Source organism: Chrysemys picta, chromosome 2 (assembly GCF_011386835.1).
Source record: "Chrysemys picta bellii isolate R12L10 chromosome 2, ASM1138683v2, whole genome shotgun sequence".
Lineage (NCBI taxonomy): Eukaryota > Metazoa > Chordata > Testudines > Emydidae > Chrysemys > Chrysemys picta.
In genome coordinates, this window is record NC_088792.1 from 120,568,501 (window position 1) to 120,596,404 (window position 27,904).

Below are 27,904 nucleotides of genomic sequence, written 5' to 3' on the forward strand. Positions count from 1 at the left end.
TAGGAGAGAATGGGGGTGGGGGCGGGGAGGAGCTGAAAAGGAGAGAGAAAATGCTAATAAAAATAATGATGTAGAGTACCATATATACCATACATAAATCATCCACTTGAACCAGCCTGGTTTTGAGACAGTTCCTTGTTCTCTGATATGTAGCACAGGCTTCCTGTTCAACTAGAAAAAGATTTTAATAAATCAGAATGTTTAAAAATTGAGTTTGTTACATGAAAAAGGGTTCCTGAACTTAAATTAATTTTGTGAACCCAGGCCTGTCTCTAGTGTTTGAGGAAATCTAGCATGGGATTTTCAAAAGTGCTTATCTGTGGTCTGACTCTGTGCCCATTGAAACTCCTGTTGATTTAATTGGGAACAGAGTTAGGCTGAGTGCTTTTGAAAATCCTATCGCTAGTGTTTTGAAGCGCCTTACTCCCTCACATCAACCCTGTGAAGTTTTGCAACTTCATTTCTTTCCTTCTTAGACCTTTTCTATTCATCTCTGCCTTACCCCTTCATGGTTTAATTGACTGCTTGCTGGAAAGTTTAGTGGTCAATGCCTTGCTAACTGGGGCTGCAGAATATCTGTTTAGTATTAGCACTACCTACTGCTTTAGAATGCAGTTGTGAAATGATAAACATTTATTAAACGTCTCCCCTTTTAGCAGAGATAAAATAGTTAAGGTATCTGTCCCTCCTCTCTCAAGAAGAGATTAATGTTTTGCCACAGAAACTCAAAACCAAGGGAGCTCTGATAATGATAAATTAGTTCAAAGAAAAGACAGGGCTGTATCAGCAAAACTGAAAAGCAGGCCTCCTGTTATAAACAGGAAGGCAAGTACACAACTACTGACCTTCAGCAACAGATTAAAAATGAAAGAAAGAGCCCTGACATTCTTAAGGGCTACTACAGGAATCAATAAAACGAATAACCAGTGGAGGGTATATTCTTCTCATCTTAAAAAAGTGTTGCTGAAACCACTTGGGTGATGATAATTATAGAAGCACTTTGTTGCACCATAATAGTGAAGGTGCTGCCACTACTTCTATTCTAAACTGCTATTTTCTGATATTATAAATGCAGCCATAAAAATTCTCTGCAGGCAGAAACCTAGCATTTAGGGGCAAATGGGGAAAAATTGTTTAACCATTTTTTAAAGATATACATTAAAGTATTAAATATGGAATGAATAATGTATGAAATTGAATTTAAAGGTATGTTTAAAGATAAACACATGCTCAAATACTCTGCTGAATTAGGGCCTGTGACAGAGTGCTGAGAGATGGAGCTTGAGCCAGTACTCTGGGCACTATTGGCAGCAATTAGGTTCCCCTGGAGAAGGCCTAATTGGTCAGGGGGTGCCTGGTTACTAGGCAAGACTGGGGTTAGGAAGTTAATGAGCTAATCAGTCCAATAACAGGCAAGTAGTTTAAAAAGAGCACAGGAAGGAAGTGCTGGATGGGGAGGCCTGGCCTGGCCCAGCCCAGGTAAAGAGAGACCTGTGCAGGGGGTGATCCCTTCCCTCTTTTCTCTCTGGCAAAAGGGGAGGATGATCATATGATACTGTAAATAGAATTGCTGCATGGGATCATAAGGGGGTGATGCTTGATATAACACAAATAAAATATGCAGCAGTGGTGGTTACAAACCGGAGGTGTTTGAGCCATTTGTGCAGGAAGAAGGGAGCAAAGAGTTACAAGCCCTGTCAAGGGCCCTACTCTATAATTCACATTTTAGAGCTAACCCCTGTCCTGTGCTGTATTGGTATGAAAAGTTGAGGGGAAAATGGGGAGAATTTAAAGCCAAGATGAAAATCATGTTTGAGCCACTCCCTTTACTTATGATTCAGTTATTTGTAACTTTTTAAGGTATCATGGCTATACAATATGAATGAAAAGCAACAGAAGACAGTTTTCCAAAGTGAAAGATTTCCAATGTTTGGGGAGAATCCCTTACCCCTTGACATTCCGAACAGCAGCTCCATTGTCTCAGTAACACGACATATTGAAATAAATGACAATAGATTGTCAGGAGTTATGGATATAGATAAACCAATAATTTAAAAAAAAATACCAATTTTACAATAAGAGGTTTAGTCAGCTGGCTAAATAAACGGAACGTTCAGGAGAGGCAAAGTACCCTCCCTGCAGAGGATGGGTCAAGAGGGTCTTCCAGCAGCTGGGCCCAGAGGCCCTTCATGGCCATACCCCAACACTCCGTCTATGCAAAGGGACTCCAGAGCTGGCCATTTATGGCGTCTCTGGGTCTGTATTAGGCCACTGGAGCAGCACAAATCAGATTGAGTGGGCTGAAGATCTGCTCCATTGTCCGTTTTCCTTGTAGAAATATTATAGAAATGTCACATTGTACAAATGTTCGCCACTAGAGCATCTCTTGCTTTATAAGTTGAGAGAAAATTTGTACTTTGCTAAACCAAAGAATAATAGAAATTAGAAATGGAAAAGGTCATCTATCTAGTTCCCCCGCCTATGCAAGATTAGTCTGTGCACTACATTTTCTAGTCCTTTGTCCAGTCTAATTTTAACTATTCAAAACAATGTGTCTTTTAACACAGCTTCATAGACCTTACTGTCAGGAAGTTTTCCTGATACTCAGCCTACAATTTCATTAATCCATATGCTCCATTACTCAAATTAATACAGTCTGTGCATACATCCCATTTTACATACATTTTTGTGTCTTAGAGAAACAGTAGAAAAATTCCCATTCTTTCTGTCATGTATGAAATCGTGCATTTTCTGCATGGGTATAAGTCATCTTTCCTTTGAATAAACTTTAAAGATTCTAATATTTTCTTCTATAGGAACTGGAGGCAGAAAGAGTCAAGCTGATGGAAGAAGTGACATCTAACAAGAGGAAAATGCAGGATCTTGAAGACAGTCTTCTCTTCCGTCTAACCAGCACAGAAGGGTCTCTGGTTGAAGATGAGTCTCTGATAGAAGTCCTAAGAATCACTAAGACAACTGCAGAAGAGGTGACTTTTGAATAAATTAGGAATATATTTTGTTATTTAAATATTGTCTGACCAGATTTGCCTCTTTGCTGTTGTTCCACAATTTATAGTACTACATAATGTCTGACTGCATAACAAATAAATAATATACTTAGGCCTGGCAGGATTCAATTTTAATGCCTAAAGATCAGTAAACACCAGTTTCAGCAGACCCACTGAAATCAGGGGGAAAAACATCAATTGCAGAGGGCTCCCTGCACAGCTCCCAGGGCTGCTGACACATGATTCCTGGAAGCATAAGGTGTGTTGGCTGGGGGCGGAGTGGGGCAGAGCAGAGATCCCCAGCCAGGACTGCAATGGGGAGGAAGAGAAGCACGAGCCCACAGCAGTATCCTTCAGCAGTTGGGGTGGCCTCCCCTGTGGCTGGAGGCTCCTCCTCATCCTCTTTTTCCTGGCAATACTGCCTGGGGGGTCTCTGCTCTGCCCAGCTAGGATCACAGCCTCCCACTCACAGCTGCAGGGATCAGGTGTCAGCAGCCTCAGAGCAGCACAGGGAGCCCTCTGCAAGCCTGTCTTGCATCCTCTATAGAAAATACAACTCTGGCAGGGCACATTTTTATAAAATAATGCCTAGTGGGTCCAAGCAATATCAAAGCACACTGTGGTTGTGGTTGTGTAAATACATATGAAGACCCAGTGCCTGCCTTGAAGCTCTTACAATGAAAAGTAAAATTTAAATAAAAATACTGTTATCTTCTCAATCAATACCTTTCTTTCTATACTTGCTGTATAAATCACAAGAGACACAACATAATCTACATGGTCTTTCAATTTATTTTAAGGTGAGTGAAAAATTAAATGTTGCAGCAGAGACAGAAGTGAAAATCAACACTGCACGTGAAGAATATCGTCCAGTTGCTTGCCGTGGCAGCATCCTTTATTTCCTAATTGTGGAAATGAGCTTGGTAAATGTAATGTACCAGACATCCTTACGGCAATTCCTTGGCATTTTTGATCTATCGGTGGAAAGATCAGTGAAATCTCAGATCACAGCCAAACGAGTAGCCAACATAATTGAGCATCTCACCTATGAAGTATACAAGTACACTGTGCGAGGGCTGTATGAAAATCACAAGTTCCTCTTCACATTGCTCATGGCACTGAAGATTGATTTGCAGGCCAAGAAAATTTCTCACAATGAGTTTCAGACACTCATCAAAGGTAGTTTCTTGTAATATGTTCCTATTTAAATATATCCATGAGTTGTCAAACCAGCACTTTGCAATATTTATATTACCAGTATTTTGTGCCTTCCAGTGTCCATGGATCTCAGTGTCCGTTAGTTAAGGATTCAATGGTGGTGGCATTAAGCTACCGGCCTTGGTGGGGTGGTGGTGTAAACAGGTACTGTGCCTTCTGGTGTGCAAGAAGAGCATGAGCATTGTGTTGCCCTTGACAAGGATGCAGCATGTGCTTCCTCATTCTAAGCCAGGTTTTCTGGCCTAGGTGAAGGAGGATGAGATTGTCCTCTGATGCTTTCTCCTTCTGCTCTGGGGGCTTTCATGCAGCACCCTGTTTGGTAGGCAATTATTCCTACTTTACAGATGAGGAAAATGAATCATGGAGAAATTAAGGTACTAGCCCTGTGGACTGCTGAGAGCCTTTAACTTCCATCCTTCAGGACGCATTATGCACTTCAGGGTCATGCCCTAAGAGCCCAGATGTCTTGACTCCTCCTCCTGCATGTTAATACAAGACCACCTTTTCTCCCTTTCATTTTGTGGACTTTGGGTTATACACAATCCTTCTGAATTAATGAAGTTTTGCAATGCAGTTTTGGGCATCCAGATTTCTGTTTGCAAATTCCATAAGATTGTTACCACTAAGAGTTAAGTACTTTGACTCATAATTTTGGGCTTAAATGATGTATGCTTTCTTCACAATGCTTTTCATCTTGCAGGAGGTGCAAGTTTGGATCTGAACTCTGTACAATCAAAGCCAAAGAAGTGGATCCTTGACATGACATGGCTCAATCTTGTACAGTTATCTAATCTGTACCCTTTTAACCAGCTTCTGGGGCAAGTTACAAGGAATGAAAAGGCCTGGAAAGCCTGGTTTGATAAAGAAGCACCTGAAGAGGCTCCTCTTCCTGATGGATATGACAGTTTATTGGATACATTCCGTAAACTGCTCCTTATCCGCAGCTGGTGCCCTGATCATACCATTGCTCAGGTGAGGAGGAGAAATTTAATGTACGGTATAAGCCATAAGCTAGCATTCTTGGTACAAGTTTCTTTGGTTTTGCCACAAAATATATGGCAGAAATCCAATTGCCCGTTTTAAATGTTTGGAAATATTTTATGGATACTTTTAACATAGCTGGTTATAACAAATTAAAAAGGAATATGCAATATGTTAATAAATTTGTTAGAGCTATTATATTGCTTTATGTGCTAGGAAGGGTTACCGGTCTTCCACAGTGGCACAGCTATACAGTATGGTACTGAAATTTGTACAGCTTTTGTGTTTCTTCACATAAGAAGACACAGTCTAATTTAAAAAGAACAGGAGTACTTAGAGACTAACTAAGGTGCCACAAGTACTCCTGTTCTTTTTGCGGATACAGACTAACACGGCTGCTACTCTGAAAACAGTCTAATTTCTTCACTTAAGCAGTGGAAAGACAACAGTTCAGTTTGAATCTCTGAAAGACACATAGCAAATATGGAACAGGGCGACATGAAACAATTCTCTTGTTTTTTAATTGCAAACAAACTGATACATCTGTTATTTGTACAGCTCTAATCACGTCCCTTCCACTCTCACTCCAAATTCTATGCCTGTAGCCAGACTAAAGAGCAGCATCTCACCTCTCCTATCTCATCTATTACACTGGTCTACAATTTTTGAGAAGTCGTCTTATTCAGAGATAAAATGTGCTATTTATTATGTATTTTGATGTGCTGAATTCAAATATGACAATTAAAACAACTGATTGGCTACTGTTTCTAAGATATTTAAGTTTTTACATTTTATGTCTATGTATATTGTGTAGATAGTAGAGTTTTAATCATAAATTGTAAACCTAGGTCTTTTCATGTGTTTATGGTTGCTTTACATGATAATATTTCACCTGTCCTGTTTATGTAACACTTTAAAAATCAGCAAAGGAGCTATATAAATAAAATTGATTATGAAACAAAAGGCAAAAAACTATTATGTACATAGTTTAGTCCTATTCAGTGTCTACTCGGCGCTTCTTGGCTTGTCTCTTGTATTCATTAAATGGAGCATCTCTTGTCACTGTCCAGCAATAGTCTGCAAGCATTGATGGGCTTCATTTGCCCTGATAGCGTTTCTCCATTGTTGCAATGTCCTGGTGAAATCGCTCGCCGTGCTCGTCGCTCCCTGCTCCGCAGTTAGGTGGAAAAAAATCTAGATGAGAGTGCAAAAAATGTATCTTTAGTGACATGTTGCAACCAAGGCTTTTGTATGCCTTGAGGAGGTTTTCCACCAACAACCTGTAGTTGTCTGCCATGTTGTTTCCGAGAAAATTTATTGCCACTAACTGGAAGGCTTTCCATGCCGTCTTTTCCTTGCCACGCAGTGCATGGTCAATTGCATCATCTCGAAGAAGTTCACGAATCTGAGGACTAACAAAGACACCTTCCTTTATCTTAGCTTCACTTAACCTTGGAAATTTTCCACAGAGGTACTTGAAAGCTGCTTGTGTTTTGTCAACGGCCTTGACAAAGTTCTTCATCAGACCCAGCTTGATGTGTAAGGGTGGTAACAAAATCTTCCTTGATTCAACAAGTGGTGGATGCTGAACACTTTTCCTCCCAGGCTCCAATGACTGTCGGCGTGGCCAATCTTTCTTGATGTAGTGGGAATCTCTTGCACGACTATCCCATTCGCAGAGAAAACAGCAGTACTTTGTGTATCCAGTGTGCAGACCAAGCAAGAGAGCAACAACCTTCAAATCGCCACAAAGCTGCCACTGATGTCGGTCATAGTTTATGCACCTCAAAAGTTGTTTCATGTTGTCATAGGTTTCCTTCATATGGACTGCATGACCAACTGGAATTGATGGCAAAACATTGCCATTATGCAGTAAAACAGCTTTAAGTCTCGTCTTCGATGAATCAATGAACAGTCTCCACTCATCTGGATCGTGAACGATGTTGAGGGCTGCCATCACACCATCGATGTTGTTGCAGGCTACAAGATCACCTTCCATGAAGAAGAATGGGACAAGATCCTTTTGACGGTCACGGAACATGGAAACCCTAACATCACCTGCCAGGAGATTCCACTGCTGTAGTCTGGAGCCCAACAGCTCTGTCTTACTCTTGGGTAGTTCCAAATCCCTGACAAGGTCATTCAATTCACCTTGTGTTATGAGGTGTGGTTCAGAGGAGGAGGATGGGAGAAAATGTGGGTCCTGTGACATTGATGGTTCAGGACCAGAAGTTTCATCCTCTTCCTCTTCCTTGTCTGACTCACGTGAGAATGATTCTGGTGCATCAGGAACCGGCAGTCCTTCTCTGTGGGGTACTGGGCGTATAGCTGATGGAATGTTTGGATAATGCACAGTCCACATTTTCTTCTTTGACACAGCTTTCCCAACTGGAGGCACCATGCAGAAGTAACAATTGCTGGTATGATCTGTTGGCTCTCTCCAAATCATTGGCACTGCAAAAGGCCTAGATTTCCTTTTCCTGTTCAACCACTGGTGAAGATTTGTTGCACAAGTGTTGCAGCATATGTGTGGGGCCCACCTCTTGTCCTGATCTCCAGTTTTGCAGCCAAAATAAAGGTGATAGGCTTTCTTAAGCATAGTGGTTATACTGCGCTTTTGTGATGCAAAAGTCACTTCACCACAAACATAGCAGAAGTTATCTGCACTGTTCACACAAGTACGAGGCATCTCTGCTCACTTTGGCTAAACAGAAATGTGTCCCTTTGCAAAATCAAACACTGACAAATAAGAGAGCACGACATCGTATGATTTCTAGAGCTGATATAGGGCAATTTGTTCAGCAGAGTGATGTAAGCTTCGTTATGATTGCATCATCCATGACTTTTAGGAATAACATGATGCAATTCATATAATGTATGACGCAATACCAGCTTCAGATTGCATCATTCATTGTTTTGCCTAAAAAGCAAGTACTGTCCAAACCCAGTCATAGATTTATTCATAGATCCAGTCAAATATGTATTTTAGTCATTTCTGGTTTAAATTGAGATCCCTTCCCTTTATAACTTACTTATCCTCCGCCATTCCCAAGTCAAGGGTCGTATATACTGACCCAATAGCATATCTTGGAAACTAGAGCCAATCAACAATTTTAAGCATCATTTTCGTTCTCAGTGACCCAGAATTAGTAAAGTTTGACTACATTTATTTCAGAAGTATTTTGGCTGTAGAGCAGTGTTATTATTCCAACTCTTACAGGTAAATTGTGGAGTAGCGCCCCTTCTTCATCTAGAGGACAACATTTTTTTCAGGGATCATTCCTCAAGTAATACCACCAAGTTCCTGCCCCTTTTTTAATCTCTATTTGCCCTGCATGTCATAGCGCATCACATGGAGTAGGCAAAGGCCAAGAGGCCTATGTGTGTAGGAGGAGCCTGAGAAGGGGAGCTCTATATACCGCAATTGCTCCCAGCCCATGGTCCCTCATTCTGCCAGGGGAAGAAACTCTGAGTCTGGATGGCTTATTGGGGCCTTTGCATCCACCAAGACTCCTCCAGAGACAAGTCAACAAGTGTGTTTCCATCCTCTTCAGCATTTGAAACCTAGCAGGTGGATCCTCATAGATCAGGGATTCTTTGGGGGGTAAATCCCCTGGCCCAGTCCACCAGAAATAAAGGTCCATGGTTCCCTCCTGCATTCTCAAGTGTGTAACTGAATCACTTGGAAAAGAGTCTGGCATTCTTTCCAAATCTCCTTCGTTCCATGAGGAGGATCTGGGAACCCTCAGGAGCATTTCCCTCCATTTCCTGGCTAATGGCAGAGTGGAGGATGAGAGGTCCAGGCAGTAATCAAGTCAGCAAGAAGAAGTTCTAGGATTTACAGTCTTAGAAGGGATGACCATCACTGCATCTTCCATGAAGACAAGGTCCTTTTGCATACTGCAGAAACATTCGTTACAAACACTTTATTCCATGTATCATAGAAGCGCATTCTTCCTTTGAAAGAAAGAGCACGGCACATGCTAGATGTGAGAGGAACAGTTAAAATATACCTTTGTGGAACTGAACAGTTAAGAAAAAATACCTCTATTCACTTCTTTTCTCCCTATATTCTGGGGTCTGAAAGTTTCTAAATCTCCCACTGCCAGCTGGATAAATTGCATCACCGAAGTCTGTACAGCTTTGGATAAACCAATTCTAGAAGGGTTCAGAGTCTGCCTAATGTGCTCACTAAGTCACATATCTTGGACTGGGGGAGAGGTCATGATCTGTAATGAAAAATTTAGTTCCCTGTCAGCGCAGTCACACCAAAGATAAGTCCTTCCAGGTGCTTCTGTAATGGGACTCTTCAGGATTCATATATATAGTTACTGCACTTGAAGAGGCATTACTGTCCAAAAGGTTATTTTTTATATCCCAATCAGAATTTACTCATTCAAGTTCGCTTTGGAAGTACTCATGTAAAATGAGGGCAGAAGGGGCATGGGCAAGGCCCAGCACCTTATGGATAAAATCAGAGCTGCCTCCAGTGTTTGCAGGAGAAGTGCTGCCCACATGTCTTGGACTGGGAATAGGTCAGTCCCAGAAAGGACAGCATCAGGTAAGAAATTTTCCATTTAAAGCTATAATATTTTATGTCAAATTGAACTCTGATCTAGCTCCTCCATCCGGTCCACCAGGGCTATCTGTGACTGGTTCCTCAGTTTCCATGGTAGTAGACATTGGGTTTGTGTGACACACATTGCTGTGGATAAGGGTATGCAAGTAAGGTTATTTAATGTGTATTTGGAAATGTTTGTTGCAGGCACGGCACTACATTGCAGAATCTCTTAGTGTGAAATATGCAGAAGGATTTATTCTTGATATGGAAGCAATGTGGACTGAAAGTGACTGTCGAACACCCTTGACTTGCTTTTTATCTATGGGATCTGATCCCACTGAAAATATAGAGCGTCTTGCAAAATCAAAGGTATCTTAAATCGTGTTTAGTAGAGCTGCGTGAATGGTGGTAAAAATTATTGATGAATATTTTGTTGAATTAGAAATTGAATTTTGATTTGCAGTGAGTTGTCATGAAATGTCATGAAAAAAGCAATGCTGGTGATGTATCTTGTTATCTTTTGTTTATTGTATGAACTGATGGCAGTTACAGTTGGAAATAGAACAATGTTTAATTAATCCAGCAGGTGAACAGATTTGTGAAAATGTTCCTCAGAAGCCTGGCCAATGCCCTGATGTGGAGGGTGTTTTGGGGAACCAGACCCACCTTCCTTAACTGGAAGTGTACATACACACACGCACACGCCACAGTTACCAATTCTTTTGTGTCAGTGACTGCAGTGAATGATGAAAGACAAAAGGAAACAAGACCATAACATTCAATACATTTGCGTGGTAGATACGTGCAAAATTGCTTACCAACAGCACAGCATCATTGGAAAGGGTTGTGGTCCCTTGTATTTATGGTTCAAAATGTAGATATAAACATGAATTCACCAAGAAGAAATTTTCACCTGAATAACAGATCCCCATATGCTGCCTGTCTATGAGGATGTATATGAGACTCTGGCCAAAATTTTCAAATAAAGATGCATAATGTTATAAACATTGAGTAAGAGTGGCCTGATATTCAAAGTGCTGAACACCCATAAATCCCATTAGCTTCATTCAAACCTGTGCGTGCTTAGCACCTTTGAAATTCAGGCCACTGTTACTTAGGTGCCTAAATATGATATAGATTTAAGGGTCTAGCTTTAGGAACACAAGCTGGATTACTCTGAGCATGATCCCCATCCCAAAGAATTTACAGTCTAGGAAGCCAACTCACAATTGCTGGGTGGAGAAGAGAGGCAGATGGAGTGAGCAGGGAATATGGCATCCATCTTTTTAGTTCCAATTTTTTATTTTTAAATAGAGGTTGTGAACACACCCCTGAGACAGGGAGTAGGATCTGTATCTTTGTTGGAAGCAGTGCATTTGAAGGGGTAACTTGAAAGAGACAATCTCAAAATTAAAAGCAAAATAAAACCCAGACCTTTTATTATCGCTCTTCAAGCTACCACTCTTGTCCCAGGGATCAGAAGAAGACCCTCTTCCTTGAACTCATAAAGATCCTTACTGTGATCTGATGGGATATGACATTTTGGGGATCACCCAGACCAGAAAGGGGTTCTGCTGCCTCCTGCTCAGTTTCTTTATCCTGTGCAGTTTTGGTCCAGACCCCTGACACCAGTATCCTGCCCACAAGCACAAGGTCTCAACCTGGCCTCCACCAGCCTAGTTACTCCCTGCAGGATGACACTAACAGGCCTTCCAGTCCTGAGTCTCCCCATATCTGTCCTCCCCATGCTATTAACTACAAGACACTCAGACTTTCTCCCTCTGGTTCACAACCCTTGGAGGTGTGAAACCAGTCTCCCAGACATAAGCTCCACTCAGTTTGCACACCAGAGACCTGCTTGGAGTAGAAATAAACAAATGGTTTATGTAATAGAAAAGCCACGGATTCAAAGATGAAATAGTAAGGGAGAGCAAACTTATACAAGTTACACAGAAAATAAACATAAATGTGCATCCTCAGGCATTACATTTCCATATTAGATAAAATCCCTTTTCTAATCCATTCCCTCTTCTACCTATTGCTTTTGAACAGTTTCCCAGCATACCCCTTAGGCATAGGGAGGATCCAGTGTTTCATGGACAGCAACTACCAAATCACTGTCCTTCAGTTTCTGGATGCCTTTCATTTGAAACCCCTTCCATTTTAAAAGGGTTCACAATATTTTTTTCTTTGGGCCTGGTGACTCTCAGTTGGGGAAATTCTAGCTTGGATGTCTGTGTCTTTCCAGTAACTCGAATGGCCCATCATTTGTCTTTTCCTGGGTGGTACAGTGCTAGGTGTGCGGAGCTAGTCTCAACTGGTTATGGAGGCAGCCCCTCCCTGCCTGCCTGTCCTCCACCCTGAGGAGTGAGGTGGAACTGCACCACAGATTGTGAGCACAGTTGTCCATATACACAAATGCGTAAATTCAGAACCACAGCCAGTCTACATATCTCATAATGACCACTAAGTTTAGAACATTACAAGCTTTCATAAAAGACCTTGCTCAACATATTTTTATAGCACACATTGTATACAATCAGTTGATTCAACTGCTTATTCTTTGGGGTTCAATCCCCCTGTTCTCCCCTGTCTGGACCTTGATTGCCACAAGGGGGGTGGGTCTTGCAGGTGTTGATTTTTTTCAATATAAGGATAGGTTCTCTCGGCTGCCTTTGGGATACTTGTGATTCCATGGCCTACTGTTTTGCCAATGACAGCCTCATTCCACCCTGCCTTGCTGCCAGTAATGGCAGGTCTGCACTTAAAATACTGCATCTGAGGAGCTCTCCTGTTGACATAGCACTGTCTACACAGGGGGTTAAGATTGTTATAACTATGTCGCTTAGGGGTGTGGATTTTTCACATGTCGTTATACCGACATAGGTCTGTAGTGCCGACCAGTCTCTTCTGTAGCCACTTAGATAGAGGAAGACTAGAGATTAATCAGTCTAGGCCTCCTGGCTACACAAAGGTGAGAGATCATCCTGCAGCTTCCCCACCTCCAACCCTGGGGACACAGACTCAGTGGTGAGGCTGCACCCGACCCTGATACAGCACAAGGCCTGGGCCTGCCCCAGAAACACCCTGGGGCCCTGCCTCTCTGTGCCAGGTGCAACAGGTGTGGAGCAGGCAGGCTGAACCAGGCAGGATACAAGTGTGGAGGGGCTCAGTGTGGGGGATCCAGGTGTGGGGTGAGAGGATTCTGTGTGGGACAATCTGGATTCAGGCAACTTAGTGGGGGGTCTAGTTGTGGGGGGATCGGGATGCACAGAGGCTGGTGGGGCTCAGCAGAGGGGTCTGGATGTGGGAGTCTCTGCAGGGGGGAGTGGGGCTTGGTGGGGTGGGGGTCTGGGTGAAGCTAATTGGGGGTCAGTGGCATGGGGATCTGGGTGTGGGGGGTTCAGGGGGGTGCAGCGAGGTGGGTCTCAGGGCGGGGGTTTGAGTGCAAGGAGATCAGTGGGGGGTGGTCGGGGTGCAGGGGTGAGGGTCTGGAGAGAGAGGGTCTGGGGGCTCCAGATGCAGGGGGTGGGGTTCGGGTATGGAGGGCTAGGGGGGTTCTGGGTGTATGGGGTGAGGCTTGGGGGGGGGTATGCGAGGTCCAGCTGCACGGGGTTTGGGCGGATGAGGGAGCAGCTCCCCTATAGTGAGTGCTCCCCCACAGCTAAGGAGCAATGGGGGCAGGAAGCATGGGAGGATGTTGAGCTTCCTGCAGCTGGGGGAGGTTTCTTGGGGTGGGTCTGACCAAGCCCCAGCCACTCCTTTCAGGAGAAGAGAAAGTCCCATCTGCTTCTGCCTCCAGCCCAGCTGGGACTAGCAGCTGAGCTCAGCTCAGGGTAGGAGCCACAGACTGGGGAGTCCCCAACCCTGCAGTGATCTACCTCTCCACTGGCTGCTCCGGGTTCCTGAAATGATGTACCTGCACAGCTAGGGAGTGGTGCGTGACTGCTCTTGCAACTTCCCTTTGTTTCCCTGTCAGAAGTCATTTTTCTGTGGGGAAGCAGAGAAATCTGCGGGGAACATGAATTCTGCACATGCTCAGTGGCGCAGAATTCCCCCAGGAGTAAAACTCCACAAGATTGCACTTGCAGAGGTTCTTTCTAATTGCCTCAGGGTAGCAGGGTTGCTCCCACATTTGTGGCAGGGGGTTTGGCCCCCCCATAAATCCATGCACAGAGTTTCGCTTCTTATCTTGAGCCACACTTTCCTTTCCTACATTTTTTCCCCAGATAGCTCCTGATTAAACTAAATCAATATGGTCATACAGTAAACATCCCAATAACCAGGTCAACATACAGTATTCATAAATCACTACAGAGCTGCTCCAAATCCATCAGACCTCCTGAAGATTTTCCACAGCATAAAGGGGTGTGACATACCTTTAGGGTACAACCTAGACTGCAAGACTGATGAGTCTTCTTAAACTCTACAGCCTGGGCTGTCTCTCACAATGCTATGCTAGTGACAAACAGCAAACCCCTCCAGGCACTGTGATCAAGCAGCCATCAACATGTAGAGGCACATGTCCAGCTGAATTGCATGAATGCTCTCTAAGCCTCTCATGAATTGTACGCAGGGAGATCCCAGCCCCCATATCTTGCACCCCAGTGATGTCCTGTCTTACACTGCTCAAGACCTTCTCTTGAACAGTGCAAGCTCATTAATTAGTTCACCACAGGAAAGTGGCATGCACCAGCCTTTGTAATCTGAGCAGATTCCCCAATCACTTTAGACAAACTCACTGGTAAGAACAAAACATTAAAATAAGTTTATTAACTACAGAAAGATAGATTTTAAGTGATTGTAAGTGTTAGGCACAGAGGTCAAAGTTGGTTACATAAGAAATAAAAATAGAATCGCAGTCTAAATTCTAACTTTAACAGACTGAGCAATATTTGATTCAAACAGCTTTTCTTAGCTCACTGGATATTCCAGGCACTTTATTGTTCTTAATGCATAGGCTGAATTTCCTTCTCAGCCTGGGACCAATCTCCCCAGTTCAAAGTCTTTGTCTTCCAAACGATCTTCCAGGTGTTGAGATAGGGGAGGAGCGAGGCTAAGAGGTGATTTCCTTGACCCTCATTTATACTTTCTCTCCAGGTGCTAGAAAGATCTTTGCTATGATGTGGAGGGGAAGTAGCCCCATTGTGTACATGCCCTCTATGAGAGAGTGGGATTCTTTTTGATGGGCCATCAACACATCTGGCTGGTCCTGATGTAAATCTGTCTTGTCAGTATTAGTTTCTCCTTTGTTGCCACTGAAAGGCTGGCTGTGGGCGTTTCCCACCTAGCACATATTTCAACAACTTCACATACAACGTTAGTACCTACAATTCAACAGGATATTAATGTTCAACACATCAAGACTTTTTAAATGAGAGCTCACAAGGCATACTTTGTACAAACCATATAATTATATCATTATATATGGGGGTTCCAGAGTGCTATATTGAAGTACAGAGTGTCACAAGGGGAAAACAGTAAGCTACTACACACCCTGCCCACAGTACTGTGTGGTACTTTAACTGGAGGAGTGGGGGGGCATCCAGCGGAAAACTGCTAGTTACATCCAATCCTCCTTCCCTATCCATGTTGCACCACAGAAAGGTTTCCACAGAGTTGTGGGGAAGGGAAGTGCAGCAAAGGTGGGTGTTTCATGGATCCTGCTGCAATCATGTTCATAGAAGTAGTGTCCTCTTAGCTTGTGGGGACGGGAGAACAGCACAGGGGCCTGTTCAGAACCCAGATCTTCAGAGGTGTCAGCTTTAGTGCAGCAGCCTAGATCGCCCCCTTACATTTCATTTCTTTGGCTGTTAAGTTCCATAAGCCCCTGTGGTCTGTAAAAATAATAAGCAACACTAATAATCATTTCTAAGAGATTACAAGATATTTACCTTTTTCTTACAGAATACTTCTTGTCGTGCCATTTCAATGGGTCAGGGCCAGGAGATCCATGCAAGGCGCTTATTAAATCAGTGTATGCAAGATGGAGGATGGCTCCTTCTGCAGAACTGCCACCTGGGCTTGGATTTCCTTGATGAATTATTGGACACCATCATAACAACGGAATCTATGAACGAGGGTTTCAGGACATGGATTACTACAGAGGTCCATCCAAAATTTCCTATTAATCTTTTGCAGTCATCTATCAAATTTACTAATGAACCACCTCAAGGTAAAAAAAAATCATTCTGACAGTTGCTGTTTTTACTGATTGCTGTATGCTGCTCTATGTTCTCCCTATTCCTCAGTTAATTAAATGCAACCCTGTGTGAATCAATTTCATTATGCACGAAGCATTAAACTGTTTTTGTGAAGATTTTCATTGTTCATTTTGTAACACAGACTATTGGTGATCTTGTTGTTTCAATATATAATAAATTGTGAAGAATATTAGGCAAAATCTGCAAGCTTAAGTGCTAAAAATTGATGCCTAAGTGTAGATTTTGGAGCCTAAATAAGTGGCTTGACTGTCAACAGGAGCTGTGGTGCTCAGCCTTTTGCAATCAGGCTATGTACATAGATGCTTAAAAATAAATTCAGGTGCCTAACTTTAGGCATCCAAAACTGCCAGAATTTTCAGTAATATGCAGATGCTGTTTCTCATAATGAAATATTTTCCAATGAATGGATGGCTATGGAACTTGAGGCTTGTTATAAAATTAGTATCTTGCTGGAAACACAGATCATAAGTATTTACCACCAGTAAGTCCTGGGATATTTAAGTTTCCAGGGTATTTATGTTCATTATAATTTACCCTCCTGATTTAGAATGGTGTTTTCATTAGAGAACAATATTATGTTCCTGTTTATAGAAATCTTTATGGTAAGTTAGAACCCCTCCCTGCTGTGAACTGAAACTATACATATTGGGCCAGATTGTCTCCACATAGATACATGCAAGGAGGGTTCCTGCAGCCATGGATCTTCCCTCTCTGCCTAGAAGGGGGCTTCAATCCCTCCACAACACTGTGGTTCAGGGTCTGCTGGGGGGAGAGGTTGTATTCAGGCAGGCATGGGGAAGACTCAGAAGGAAAGGGCTAGTAGGACAGACATCATCCCCCACTCTAGCCCCCCAAAGATTACACTCACAAGTTAACAAAGCCCCAGGCTTCATTCACTTTTCTGCAGATCCTACCCAGAGTCTGTGGGAGCTGATGTGGCTGGGGCTAGTCCTTAGAAGCCGCTGTGCTGACTGGAATCTGGGTGTCACAGGAGGACCAGTGGCCAGAGCTGCTGCAGGGGCACATGTTGACACCAGTGGCGTTTACCTTTTGGGGGGACAGACAATTTGGGGTGATCATCACCAGGGAGATAATGTGAGAGGGGGCAACCTGGCCCACAGCATCTTATCCAAATTTATCCCATTCCTGGGGTTTGGCTGAATTGGGTACTTCAAATAATAACAATAATAAAATCATAAACCTCAGGGTGAACTTTCTCCCTAACCTTGGCTGTCACCAGTTTTCCTGCCATAGATCCAAGTTTCCTCTACCCAAAGAGTCACTTGCCTCGTCCTTACATGGAAGTAGGAGTTAATAAGCCACCTGCCAGACTGAGTCACCTCAGCAGGAATCAGTCATCATCTCCCTGCTGGGTCCCAACCCTGACTAACAGGAAGCACTCTACGTTTGTTGTAGGAAATGATATTATTCCTAAATATGCATTTTTCTATGTGTCTTTCTGTGCTAAGAATGAGGGACTGATTTATGCTGAAAGATGGAAAGATATTTTTATATACAAATATTCACATGTCAAAACAGGAATTTTCACAAGAATTTGCGAATTTGATGGGCTGTTTGTCACTGAATCTGAGTTTTCTTCCCAAAACTGGTGACATTGCACTCTGTAACAAATCTCAAATTTCTTTATACAGTAACTCCTCACTTAACGTTGTAGTTATGTTCCTGAAAAATGCAACTTTAAGTGAAACAATGTTAAACTAATCCAATTTTCCCATAAGATTTAATGTAAATGCGGGGGGTTAGGTTCCAAGGAAATTTTTTTGGGGCAGACAAAAGGCATTATATACTGTAGAGTACTGTACTGTACTGTACTGTGGTGGGAAGGTGCCCCTTGCTTACCCCTGGGGCTCAGGGCTGGGGGTGCACGGTCTGGGAGGGAGTTAGGGTTTGGGAGGTCACTCAGGGTGGAGGTGCGGGGTCTGGGAGAGAGTTAGGGTGTGGGAGGGCGCTCAGGGTGGGGGTGCGGGCGGAGGCTCAGGCAAGAGGTCCAGAGCACTTACCTGGGGCAGCTCCTGTTTGGTGCAGGGGGTGTGCAGGTGGCTCCACCGCCCCCATGGCCGCAATTCTGGGAGTTGCCCCCCCACCCCCCTGCAGGCAGGGCCATCCTGAACGCAGGGGATTTAGGGGCTGTAGGGCCCTGGGCTAAGGGGCCCCCAGGGCCCTGGCCTGCAACTCTAAAGCCCCTTTCAGAATGCGGCCCTGCAAGCACGGGCCGGAGGACTCAGGAGGAGCAGGGGCAGCTGCACAGCCAGCGGCCGGAGAGAAGCGTCGCTTTCCCCTTCAAAACGTTGCTTCTCTTCAGCCGGCTTTGAAGAGGAAAGCGCCGCTTCTCTCCGGCTGCATGGCTGCCCCTGTTCCTCCTGAGTCCTCCGGCCTGTGCTCTCAGGGCTGCATTCCGAAAGGGGCTTTAGAGCTGCAGGCCAGGGCCCTGTGGCCCCCTTAGCCCAGAGCCCTGCAGCCCCTAAAGCCCCTGCGTTCCGGGTGGCCCTGCCTGCCGGGGGGGGGGGAGGGGCAGCTTCCCCGCTCGCTCCCTCCCAGAAAGTCCTAAGTGCCACCAAACAGCTGTTTGGTGGCAGGGGAAGCGCTGGGAGGGAGGGAGGGAGGGGGAGGAGGTGGAGAAGAGGAACTTGTGCAATGCTCCCTTGTAAAGTCAGCCAAACGACGTTATAAGGGAGCATTGCACAACTTTAAACGAGAATGTTCCCTAATGGAGCAGCGATGTAACTTCGAAACAACGTTAAGCGGGAGAACGGTAAGTGAGGAGTTACTGTATTTGTCTCAAGGCAACAGTTACCATTTTCACACATATCTATCTTTTTTTGCCCGCAAAAATATCACCTTTTGTTTCTTCAGAAAACACAAATTAATAAATAAATTGAAGGCTAACTCTCTCGCTTCTCATAAATTTTGGCAACTTTTAATATAATTTTACTTTGGTACATAGGTGCTGGAACAATTTGCATAGTGGGGGTGTTGAAAGCCACTGAACAAAACTGTCTGCCCTATATATAATGGAAACCACTTCAAGCCAGGGAGTGCTACCACACCTCCGGCACCCCTACTTCCAGAACCTATGCTTTGGTGTAGATTTTTTCACACTGCTGTACTTGGCAATTCCATTATCTCTAACCTCCTTCGTGCTGAAAAAGACACTGGCACAAATTAACCAAGAAAGGGGAAAGAGCAGAGAGGAACAGTGCAGCTGCTGGGGAAGGTGAATGTCTCCTGAATGTGTGTATTGAGAATCAGAATGAGAATGAGGATCATCACATCATATGTCACATGGATGTTTTCCTCCCCAGTGTACATACAATGATTATTGTTAGTTTTGTTTTGCAGATCAGTTTGTTTCCATGGTTCATTTACATGTGGCTAAGAGAATGTGAAGTGTAGAGATGTGCATGCAGTATATGAAATCCTATAGGTCTTTCCCTTATACTGTTGCTATTGAGTTCCTGCTTTTTACTAAATTCACAGAAAACATGTCATTAAGCCATAGTGAAGATCTCGAGAGAGCTGCCTGTTGCAGCCTATTTGCTATGGTGAATTTTTTCAGCATTACATCCCTTTTCAAACCTTAGCTTCTCACTCAGGGCCAGACTCTGCCTTTCAGACCAAGGCATGCGTGGAGGCAGTGCAGAGGTTTATCACTCGAATGAGCCTCTCTTAAGCCATGGTCATGCTTTGTCTATGAGTGGATTGCATCACAGGGGCACTAACAGGGGGCAGTCCCTGTGCTCAGGAGAGTGCAGGAATGGCAACTGTGGGTGATCTCTGGACTGGAGGCAGGGAGGCAAGGTTGAGGAAAGACTGTTTATGCCTTCTCCTCTTTGCGCACATGTGCAACAGCCAACTACAGTCTGGCTCTTGGTGTTTTAGGGACGAAGTCAGTCCTCTATTGAGAGACGTGCAGGAAGGGGAGCAGAGTTTTGTCAGCCATGTGTGGGTACCCAACGGCATTTTGCTAGCACAAGAAAGAATCTTTCAGGGGAGTGCACAAGAGACTTACCCCTTAGTGTTCCTTTAAAGAAGCCACTTGCTTAGTGCCTGCTGCTGGGATAAGATGGGAAAGGAGCTGACCAGACCCTGTCAGTGGCAGGAAGCGGTTGTCAAACCTAGGCTTATTTGAGTGCTAGATTGCAATGCTGTCTTGCAATTCTCTAGTCCTTTTTCTTCAACTACCATAGCACTGTGCAATAGTTTGCCTTTCATTTATATGTAGGTGTTGCAGCTTGTTTCAATTATTGAAGTCAGTCGAAGCTTGAGAATATGTATCCAAGGTCAAATTTGATCCCTCAGTCATTTAAGCCTCTTATTTCACTATTTACATTTCTGGTGAGTTAGTAAGAATTCTAAATGTTTTGCTTCTGATCTGTCTGAAAGACAGCGTGGTTTGTTTTATGGAGTGAGCCCAGATATTTTCATTCACAAGGGCAGTTACCCAAGTTTCTGGTTTAGGTTCTCAATTCTTCCTCCAAAGAGAAAAAAAAATTGTATGAGGACAAATTCATTTGTGGACAAATTCATATTTTAGGATGGTAATGTTTAAGTGTCATAATTAGAAATGGGCTTCCACTACAAAATTTAGACTAGGATCTTGGTTTCCAACGCTGCAAGGTTTGCAATGTAGGGTCAGCCTGTTTAAAAAAATTTTTGCTCTGGAGCTGTGTTTGAATTTTTGACACTCTCACATTTTAGATTGAATGTTTTGGTTTAAGCCCGTCCCTCTAAGCATAATATCTAAAATGTAATTTGACTGGTATTGTGTCAAAATGAATAAATAGTTCAGTGATTCAAAATGGTTGTTCAGAATATAGAAAAGCATATACTCTGTGTTGGGATAATCATTTCTCATAGAAGGCAATCTGCTACAACAGACCTAAATCAATCTTAAAACTCCAAGATATGGATACTATACATTTTTTTACTAATACAATGTGATTTTTATTTATTTATGTATTTATTTATTTAGGTGTAAAGGCTGGTTTAAAGCGGACATACTCTGCTATTACTCAGGAACAGCTGGAAGTGAGCAATATGCCACAGTGGAAACCATTGTTATATGCTGTGGCATTTCTACATACAACTGTTCAGGTTATTAATTAACTGTCTTACAGTTACACTATAAACCATATTTTATAAGGGAGAATATAATTAAGAACTTGAAAGCTGTGTTAAATACAAATAACATGGTGGGCAAAATTGGACATATAAAATGAGAAAAGACAAAAAACTTCACCCATCCCCTAGATTGAAAGATACCCCCAATACTGAACTTACCTGCCCACACTGATCATATCCCTCCATCAGGAGACACCGGAGAGGAAAATGGATAATATACACCTTTACCCTGCATGAAAGATTTTTTCAAGAATTAATCAGGTGGCTGTCATTGAACTTTTTAAAAACAATTATGAAAATATTTCTATCCAGTCATTTGTAATACGTGCTCCTTTGCCTCTCCCTATGTATTATATTAAAAAAATAAGATTCTAGCTAATTAATACTGGGACTGATTTTGTTCTCATACTAGTGTAAATCAAGTATAGTTTTATTGAAGTCAGTGGAGTAAGCACAGTTAGAATCAAGCTCAGTGTCCCTTTAATTTCCATTGATGGTGGGTGGATTATTGCATTTTTAGTATATTTCACAAATGCTTTTATACGGAGAATTTCTGTTACTAAACTTCACCCTTTTAAACATCTTCCTCCATTAGGAAAGACGAAAGTTTGGTCCGTTGGGCTGGAACATCCCTTATGAATTTAACCAAGCAGACTTTGCAGCCAGTGTGCAGTTTATTCAGAATCATTTGGATGAGGTTGACATTAAGCGTGGGGTGAACTGGAGCTGTGTTCGCTATATGCTTGGAGAAGTACAGTATGGTGGCCGTGTAACAGACGACCTTGACAAAATGTTGCTAAATACATTTGCCAGAGTGTGGTTTGGAGAGAGTATGTTTACTGACAAATTTTGCTTCTACAAAGGTTACATTATTCCAAAAGGCAAGACAGTTGAAGACTATCTCCAGCACATAGAGCAGCTGCCAATTGTTGATACACCTGAGGTAAAAATGTTTTAAGTTTTAAAGCATTAAGAGAATTATACTAATTAAAGCGCTAGACTTTTTAAATCATCCATATATGGAACAGGGCAGAGCTCAGACAACAGACGTTATGAAAATGAAAACAGTTGTTCTCACTTAACAAGCCATTGTTATCATCTGGGCCTGTTCCATTTCGAGGACAGGGAGTTGTTAGTTGAAGTTGAAATAAAAATGGATGTACTATGAGGTTTACAAATGCCTCTGAAGATAACATTTATTGGAATTAAAGTGCACCGAATATACAGACTTGTTTCTGAGACTATTTCATGCACGACCACCACATGCTAAGTAATAACGTGAAAGGACTCCATACTTGTAAAACGAAACTGGCTCTTTATTAAGAGAACTGTTTGCAGAGATCCTGCAACTGCAGTAAGCATCCTAGCTATGTTCACACAGATTGGTTTCCTGATGCCTCCTTCAAACTCTTCCCTCCTGCAACCTGGGCTCCTCCCTCCAAGTTCCATGCTGGTTAGCATTGATGGATTGATCCATGAATGCTTTGTCTGCACTGGTGTTTTTCTAAGCTAGTGTAGCTGCGCTGAGATAGCTGCATTGGCACAAATCTCTAGTGTAATTGTACTGTACCAGTGTAAAAAGTGACTTGCACCAGTTTGGCTCTCTCTGGTTTGAAAATGAGGTAAACTTAATGTAGGCACAGTGCAGCGTAACTACACTAATGGCTCAGACCAGTGCAGTTTATCCTGTGCAAAAAGCCCATTGTAGGCAAAGCCTGACTTTTACTTTGTAGTGATATAATCCAGAACTGAAGGTTCCTCTTCTAATTCCAAGAAAGGAAACCACAGAGGTACTTCCAAACATACAGCATGGACTATCGGGATTCTGCAAAAGATCTGCAAAAATAGACGACATCGTCTGAGTTCTTGAAGGGACAGAAGCAACTATGGAAAAGTTCTGGATAAAACATCTCTCTAAAGATACTGGGTCAGATCCCCTAGCTCCATTGATTTTGGGTGAGATTCTGACCCACCATCTGTCCAGGATTCTCATTTCTGGGTCTTAGCTTCTTAATGCAACTCCCTTAGCTGTGAAGGTTTTGGATCCTTAAGGCGGCAGTAGCAGGGTAAGTGCAAGCCAAACTCCTTACTGGCTGATGTGCACCTTCCCCAACTGAGTGTAAATGCTGCTCTCCCAACATTCCAGTGGATCCATTGTGATCATAGTCAGTGAAGCAGGTCACCACAGGAACTGCATCCCGTCTGCTTCAGCTCTTTCCCAGATCTCAGTTCTGGCTCCTGCACCTGCTTTTCCTCAGTGTTTTGAAGCCTGCTTCAGAATTTGGGGGCTTATTTTCTCAGTGTTTTGGTGCCTGCCAATCCAGATTTGTGTTTTTTATATACGGGAGTTTTGCCTTTCACTTCAGCGGTGTAGGATCAAACCCTGAATATGCAAAGATCTCTTTCTCCTTCAAAAGACTGACCCAGATTCTCACAGGTCACGAGGAAAGTGACAACGTCCTTCTGTCACGCCAAACTCCTTCTGAATAGCTTTTGGAAACCCCTGACCTTTTAAGCTCAGTCTTCTCTGATCCAAGAAGGATATTGTATTAGTCAAGACAGTATAATTTTTGTTTCATCCTATCTCCATTTTTGGTTAAGAAAGACAGATTGAATAAATCTGACTGCTGTATCATTGCTCCTTTGATGAAATTCAACCTTTGCATTAGTAAATCAGAATAAACACTGTCTTCTGAAGAGGGCTATTGAATTCAGAAATCCCTTTGAAATGCACTTAGATTTCAGACAGGAGGGTGTGGACTGTTTACAGCTGGATTTTTAACTCCAGTCAGTTGAAAAACTAAGGGGTACAATTCTGGATTCCTTATGCACCCAAAACTCCCTTTAAATTAGGTTTCTAGATTAGTGTCCAGGAGGATTAAGGACACTGAACTGCCCCAGGATAATATTACTGTGTTTTCTGTTTCTTCTTTATTCTCCCATGCATGCACGAAGATGCACATAAGACCAAATTCATCCCTGGAGTAACTTCTCTAACTTCAGTGAAGTTACTCCAGGGATGAATTTAGACCTCAGTAAAGTACTATAATTTACATACACGAAGGGAGACATTTTCTCTTGTTTTGAACTAGGACAAAGGAATTGCTACAAATTCTCTATAGCAAAAATGAAGCTTTTCTGTTTTTAAAATGATAAAGATGATATGGTTCCTGCCAGCCATATCCTAATTCCTTTGCCCAGAGAAAGTCTCACTCTCTTCAACAAAGGAGGTCAAAAAATCATGAACATCTTTAATCTTCAAATGTTTATTGTATTTCATGATAGTCATACAGATGTAATACTGTGCATTGACTCTTTCACATATTTCTAATAGTTCTAAATACGTAGGTTGTATTAACTGTACAAGTCCTATCTGTGAAATATGTTTTAAATCCTACTTGGAGCCTAAATCAATGGGAATTGTGTGCACGCACTGTGTCTCCAAGCAGAACTGGGTCTATAACAGGGATTGGCAAACTTTCAGAAGTGGTGTGCTGAGTCTTCATTTATTCACTCTGATTTAAGGTTTCGGGTGCCAGTAATACATTTGAATGTTTTTAGAAGGTCTCTTTCTATAAGTCTATAATATATAACTAAACTATTGTTGTATGTAAAGTAAATAAGGTTTTTAAAATGTTTAAGAAGCTTCATTTAAAATTAAATTAAAATGCAGAGTCCCCCCGGACCGGTGGCCAGGACCTGGGCAGTGTGAGTGCCACTGAAAATCAGCTCACATGCCACTTTTGGCATGTGTGCCATAGATTGCCCACCCCTGGTCTATAACAATAACACTTTCAGAGCCAGATTCCCAGGTGGTTTAAACTGGTGCAGCTCCATTGACTTTGATGCACTTACACCCACTTACACCAGCTGAAGATCTGTCTCTGAATTTTTAAAGTTGCAAGCATAACAATATTAAACTTAATCATTTTTATGCCTTTTATTCTTAGAGTAATTAATTACTAAGCATTAGAAGTGTCTTCTGTATATGAAATGAGCTGGTGTTCACAGTTCAGTTCCCGGTGTACAAGAATCACCATCCAAATGGACAGTTAAAGACTTACTGATAGTCTCAGCAGAGAATACAAAGATTGAATGAGCATGAAGTCTGAACTGTTGTTATCTTTTATGGTTGCTGTTTTTAGGTCGGGACTGAAGCAGCGGAGGGCATAGGTCACTGCTCATGCTATACCTCTTTCAGACTAAATAAAATAATTAAGTTTTCAAAGCCAGGGAAAAAAAGACTTAAAACCAGAAATAGATAAACATAACACATCCCGAATATATCTCTGTTCATAAAATCTGTATGGGTGCTTTCAAATATATACGGTATACAGTGTGGGTTTTGTTTTTTATTGTCCATGTTATAGAAACCTGACCCACCAGTACCACTCCTAACAAATAAATTAGAGAAAAGAGAAAATTTGAAAGGAAGACAATTTAGGGGGGTCAGAAACGGAAAATGGTGGAAAAGTAATGATAAAGGAAACATCATAATTACTAATATTTATGACTTGTACAATACCATACATGTGCATATCTTTCACATGACTAAGATATTGAAGTAGTCAGTACTGTAGTCACTAGAAACTTTTCTGTTACAATGAATAGGTCAAGGAAAGCATTTTCTGAAACAAATGGAGAAGGTGATTTGGCTGGTTTTAGGGGGTGCACATTAATTCAGGGCTTACATGTTAAGAGTTTTTTGTATAACTTGATCCAGATGCTTATCTGATTTAGATCAGTGTAACCCCATTGACCTTAATGAGGTTATGCTGATTTACACCATCTAAGGATCTGCTTCCTTGTCTTTTTCCTTTGTGTAGACTATTCACTGATATATTTTAAAAAATCAATATAGTGTATTAACAAGAGCACTCTATTTTTTTTAGACATAATTCTTCATTTTTTTTTCTTATTGTATCCTTTTTTATCTTAAGGTATTTGGACTTCACCCTAATGCAGACATAACTTATCAGACTAATATGGCTAATGAGACATTAAGCACAATAGTTAGCATTCAGCCTAAAGACAGCGGCAGTGGAGGAGGGGAAACCAGAGAAGCAATGGTACAGCGTCTTGCTGATGAGATGCTGGAGAAGTTGCCACCAGACTACATCCCTCATGAGGTACAAATATATACAGCAAGACACTGCTGCATAGATACATATGAATTATTTATATATGCCATTCATGTGGAAACACTTTTCTGTGCAACTTTTTTGTTTAACTCACGTGTATTTTAAGTAATTAATGAAATAACTCACACTTTATTAGAAGTATAAGTGTTCTGGTTTATTATCTGAAGTGTATATACATCAAAAAGTTACATATGAAGAAATATTGGTTAGTTATATAGGATTTAAACACTAACATGATATGCTGTCTGGACTTGGTGGTGAGTCTTCCATTTGTGTTTGAATAAAAGAAAGTGGATATTATTGTTATTATTTTATTACATTAACATTTGTATGTAGTGTCAGAGGTGCGCATGGCTCCTTATGTAGCAAGCAAAAGCAGGATCTCATACCAAATATGCTTGCCACAGTGGCAGGTGACTAATGGTGAGATAAACATAGGGTAGAGCTCTGCAGAGCTTTAATAATCTAGATGAGTTTTAAATTATTGAGGAAGTGGATGTGGTATGAGTGGAGGGACATGAAAAGAGCTGGAGCAGCAAGCAAGGAAGAAGAGCTTGGAGATAACAGTTTGGATAGTCTGTAAAGAAGGGAAATGTGTTTCAGGAAGATCAGAGAGAAGATTGTGTTGGTAAGGCATGGCCAAGAACTCTGGCAGGGGGAATAGACAGGAAGGGACAGATTCTAGATATGCTGTGAATGAAGCAGCAACATAGTTTAGCAACAGCTGAATATAATGGTATTTCTTCCCACTCACTGGTTGTGTTACCAGGTTCCCAAAGACTCCCACTTTTTAGTAGAGAAAAAGACAAACATCTAATTGAGTAATAAAATGAAAGTAGAACCACAAACTATACATGAGCTATGATAGCTTGTAGTCTCTTGCACTAATCTGAAAGCCCAGAACAAAGCAAGAGCCTCTGATAGAGCCCCTGCCTTCTTCTTTATCCATCTGGGGTAGCTACCTGATCTGAACTCACTGACTATCAGAACAAACTGACCCATTTTCCCCATGGTGTATGCCTCTTCATATATTGATGTTCTCCTATAGCCTTTCAGATAAGTAGAACATCACTCATAGAAACAGAATTTAAAGTATCTTCAAATAATACTGTGACACAACACCCCATATTCATCCTAGTAATATTATTATGATATGATTATGGCATACTTATGATGCATTTTGTACAAGATTCATCATGTAAGGTGTGATAGGAAAAGTTATGATTTGCTGAATATGATTATCCTATTTGTATGCATATATCATTTTTGTATCTAAAATTATGAATATTTACTATGTATCTATATTTCAAATGTAGTTACACCTGGGCAATGCCCACTGGGCAAGATGCTTCCAGTCTAGATAGTAGGTGGAGAAGGGCCTATTCAGGGTAATGGGCCAGTAGGAAGAAACAATAGGCCTTAGGAGAAGCTTATCCCCTACCTGGTGAGCCTTCCTGAGAACGCTCCAGACAGCCTGTAAGTAATGGCTGCTATGAATCAGCACGGCATGCAAGGGCATGTGACCAGACCACATGACACTAATCTCCATTTTGTGTACCTATATTTTTCCACAAACTGGCTGGGAACTGTTTTTAGAACAAAGGGTTCCTGCCATATGTTAAAGCTATA

General features: G+C 42.1%; 1 protein-coding gene across 1 annotated transcript in view; it reads left to right on the plus strand.

Annotated features, from left to right (window-relative positions):
- The window catches only part of LOC101939103 (dynein axonemal heavy chain 5-like), a 278,668-nt gene that overhangs the window by 214,330 nt on the left and 36,434 nt on the right, over positions 1-27,904 (plus strand). Inside the window, exons 66-73 of the mRNA XM_008169357.4 lie at positions 2,817-2,987; positions 3,809-4,187; positions 4,927-5,198; positions 9,973-10,137; positions 15,676-15,943; positions 20,986-21,107; positions 21,730-22,077; positions 26,075-26,263. Coding sequence (XP_008167579.2) covers positions 2,817-2,987; positions 3,809-4,187; positions 4,927-5,198; positions 9,973-10,137; positions 15,676-15,943; positions 20,986-21,107; positions 21,730-22,077; positions 26,075-26,263 — 1,914 coding nt within the window. The remainder of the gene's footprint in view (positions 1-2,816; positions 2,988-3,808; positions 4,188-4,926; positions 5,199-9,972; positions 10,138-15,675; positions 15,944-20,985; positions 21,108-21,729; positions 22,078-26,074; positions 26,264-27,904) is intronic.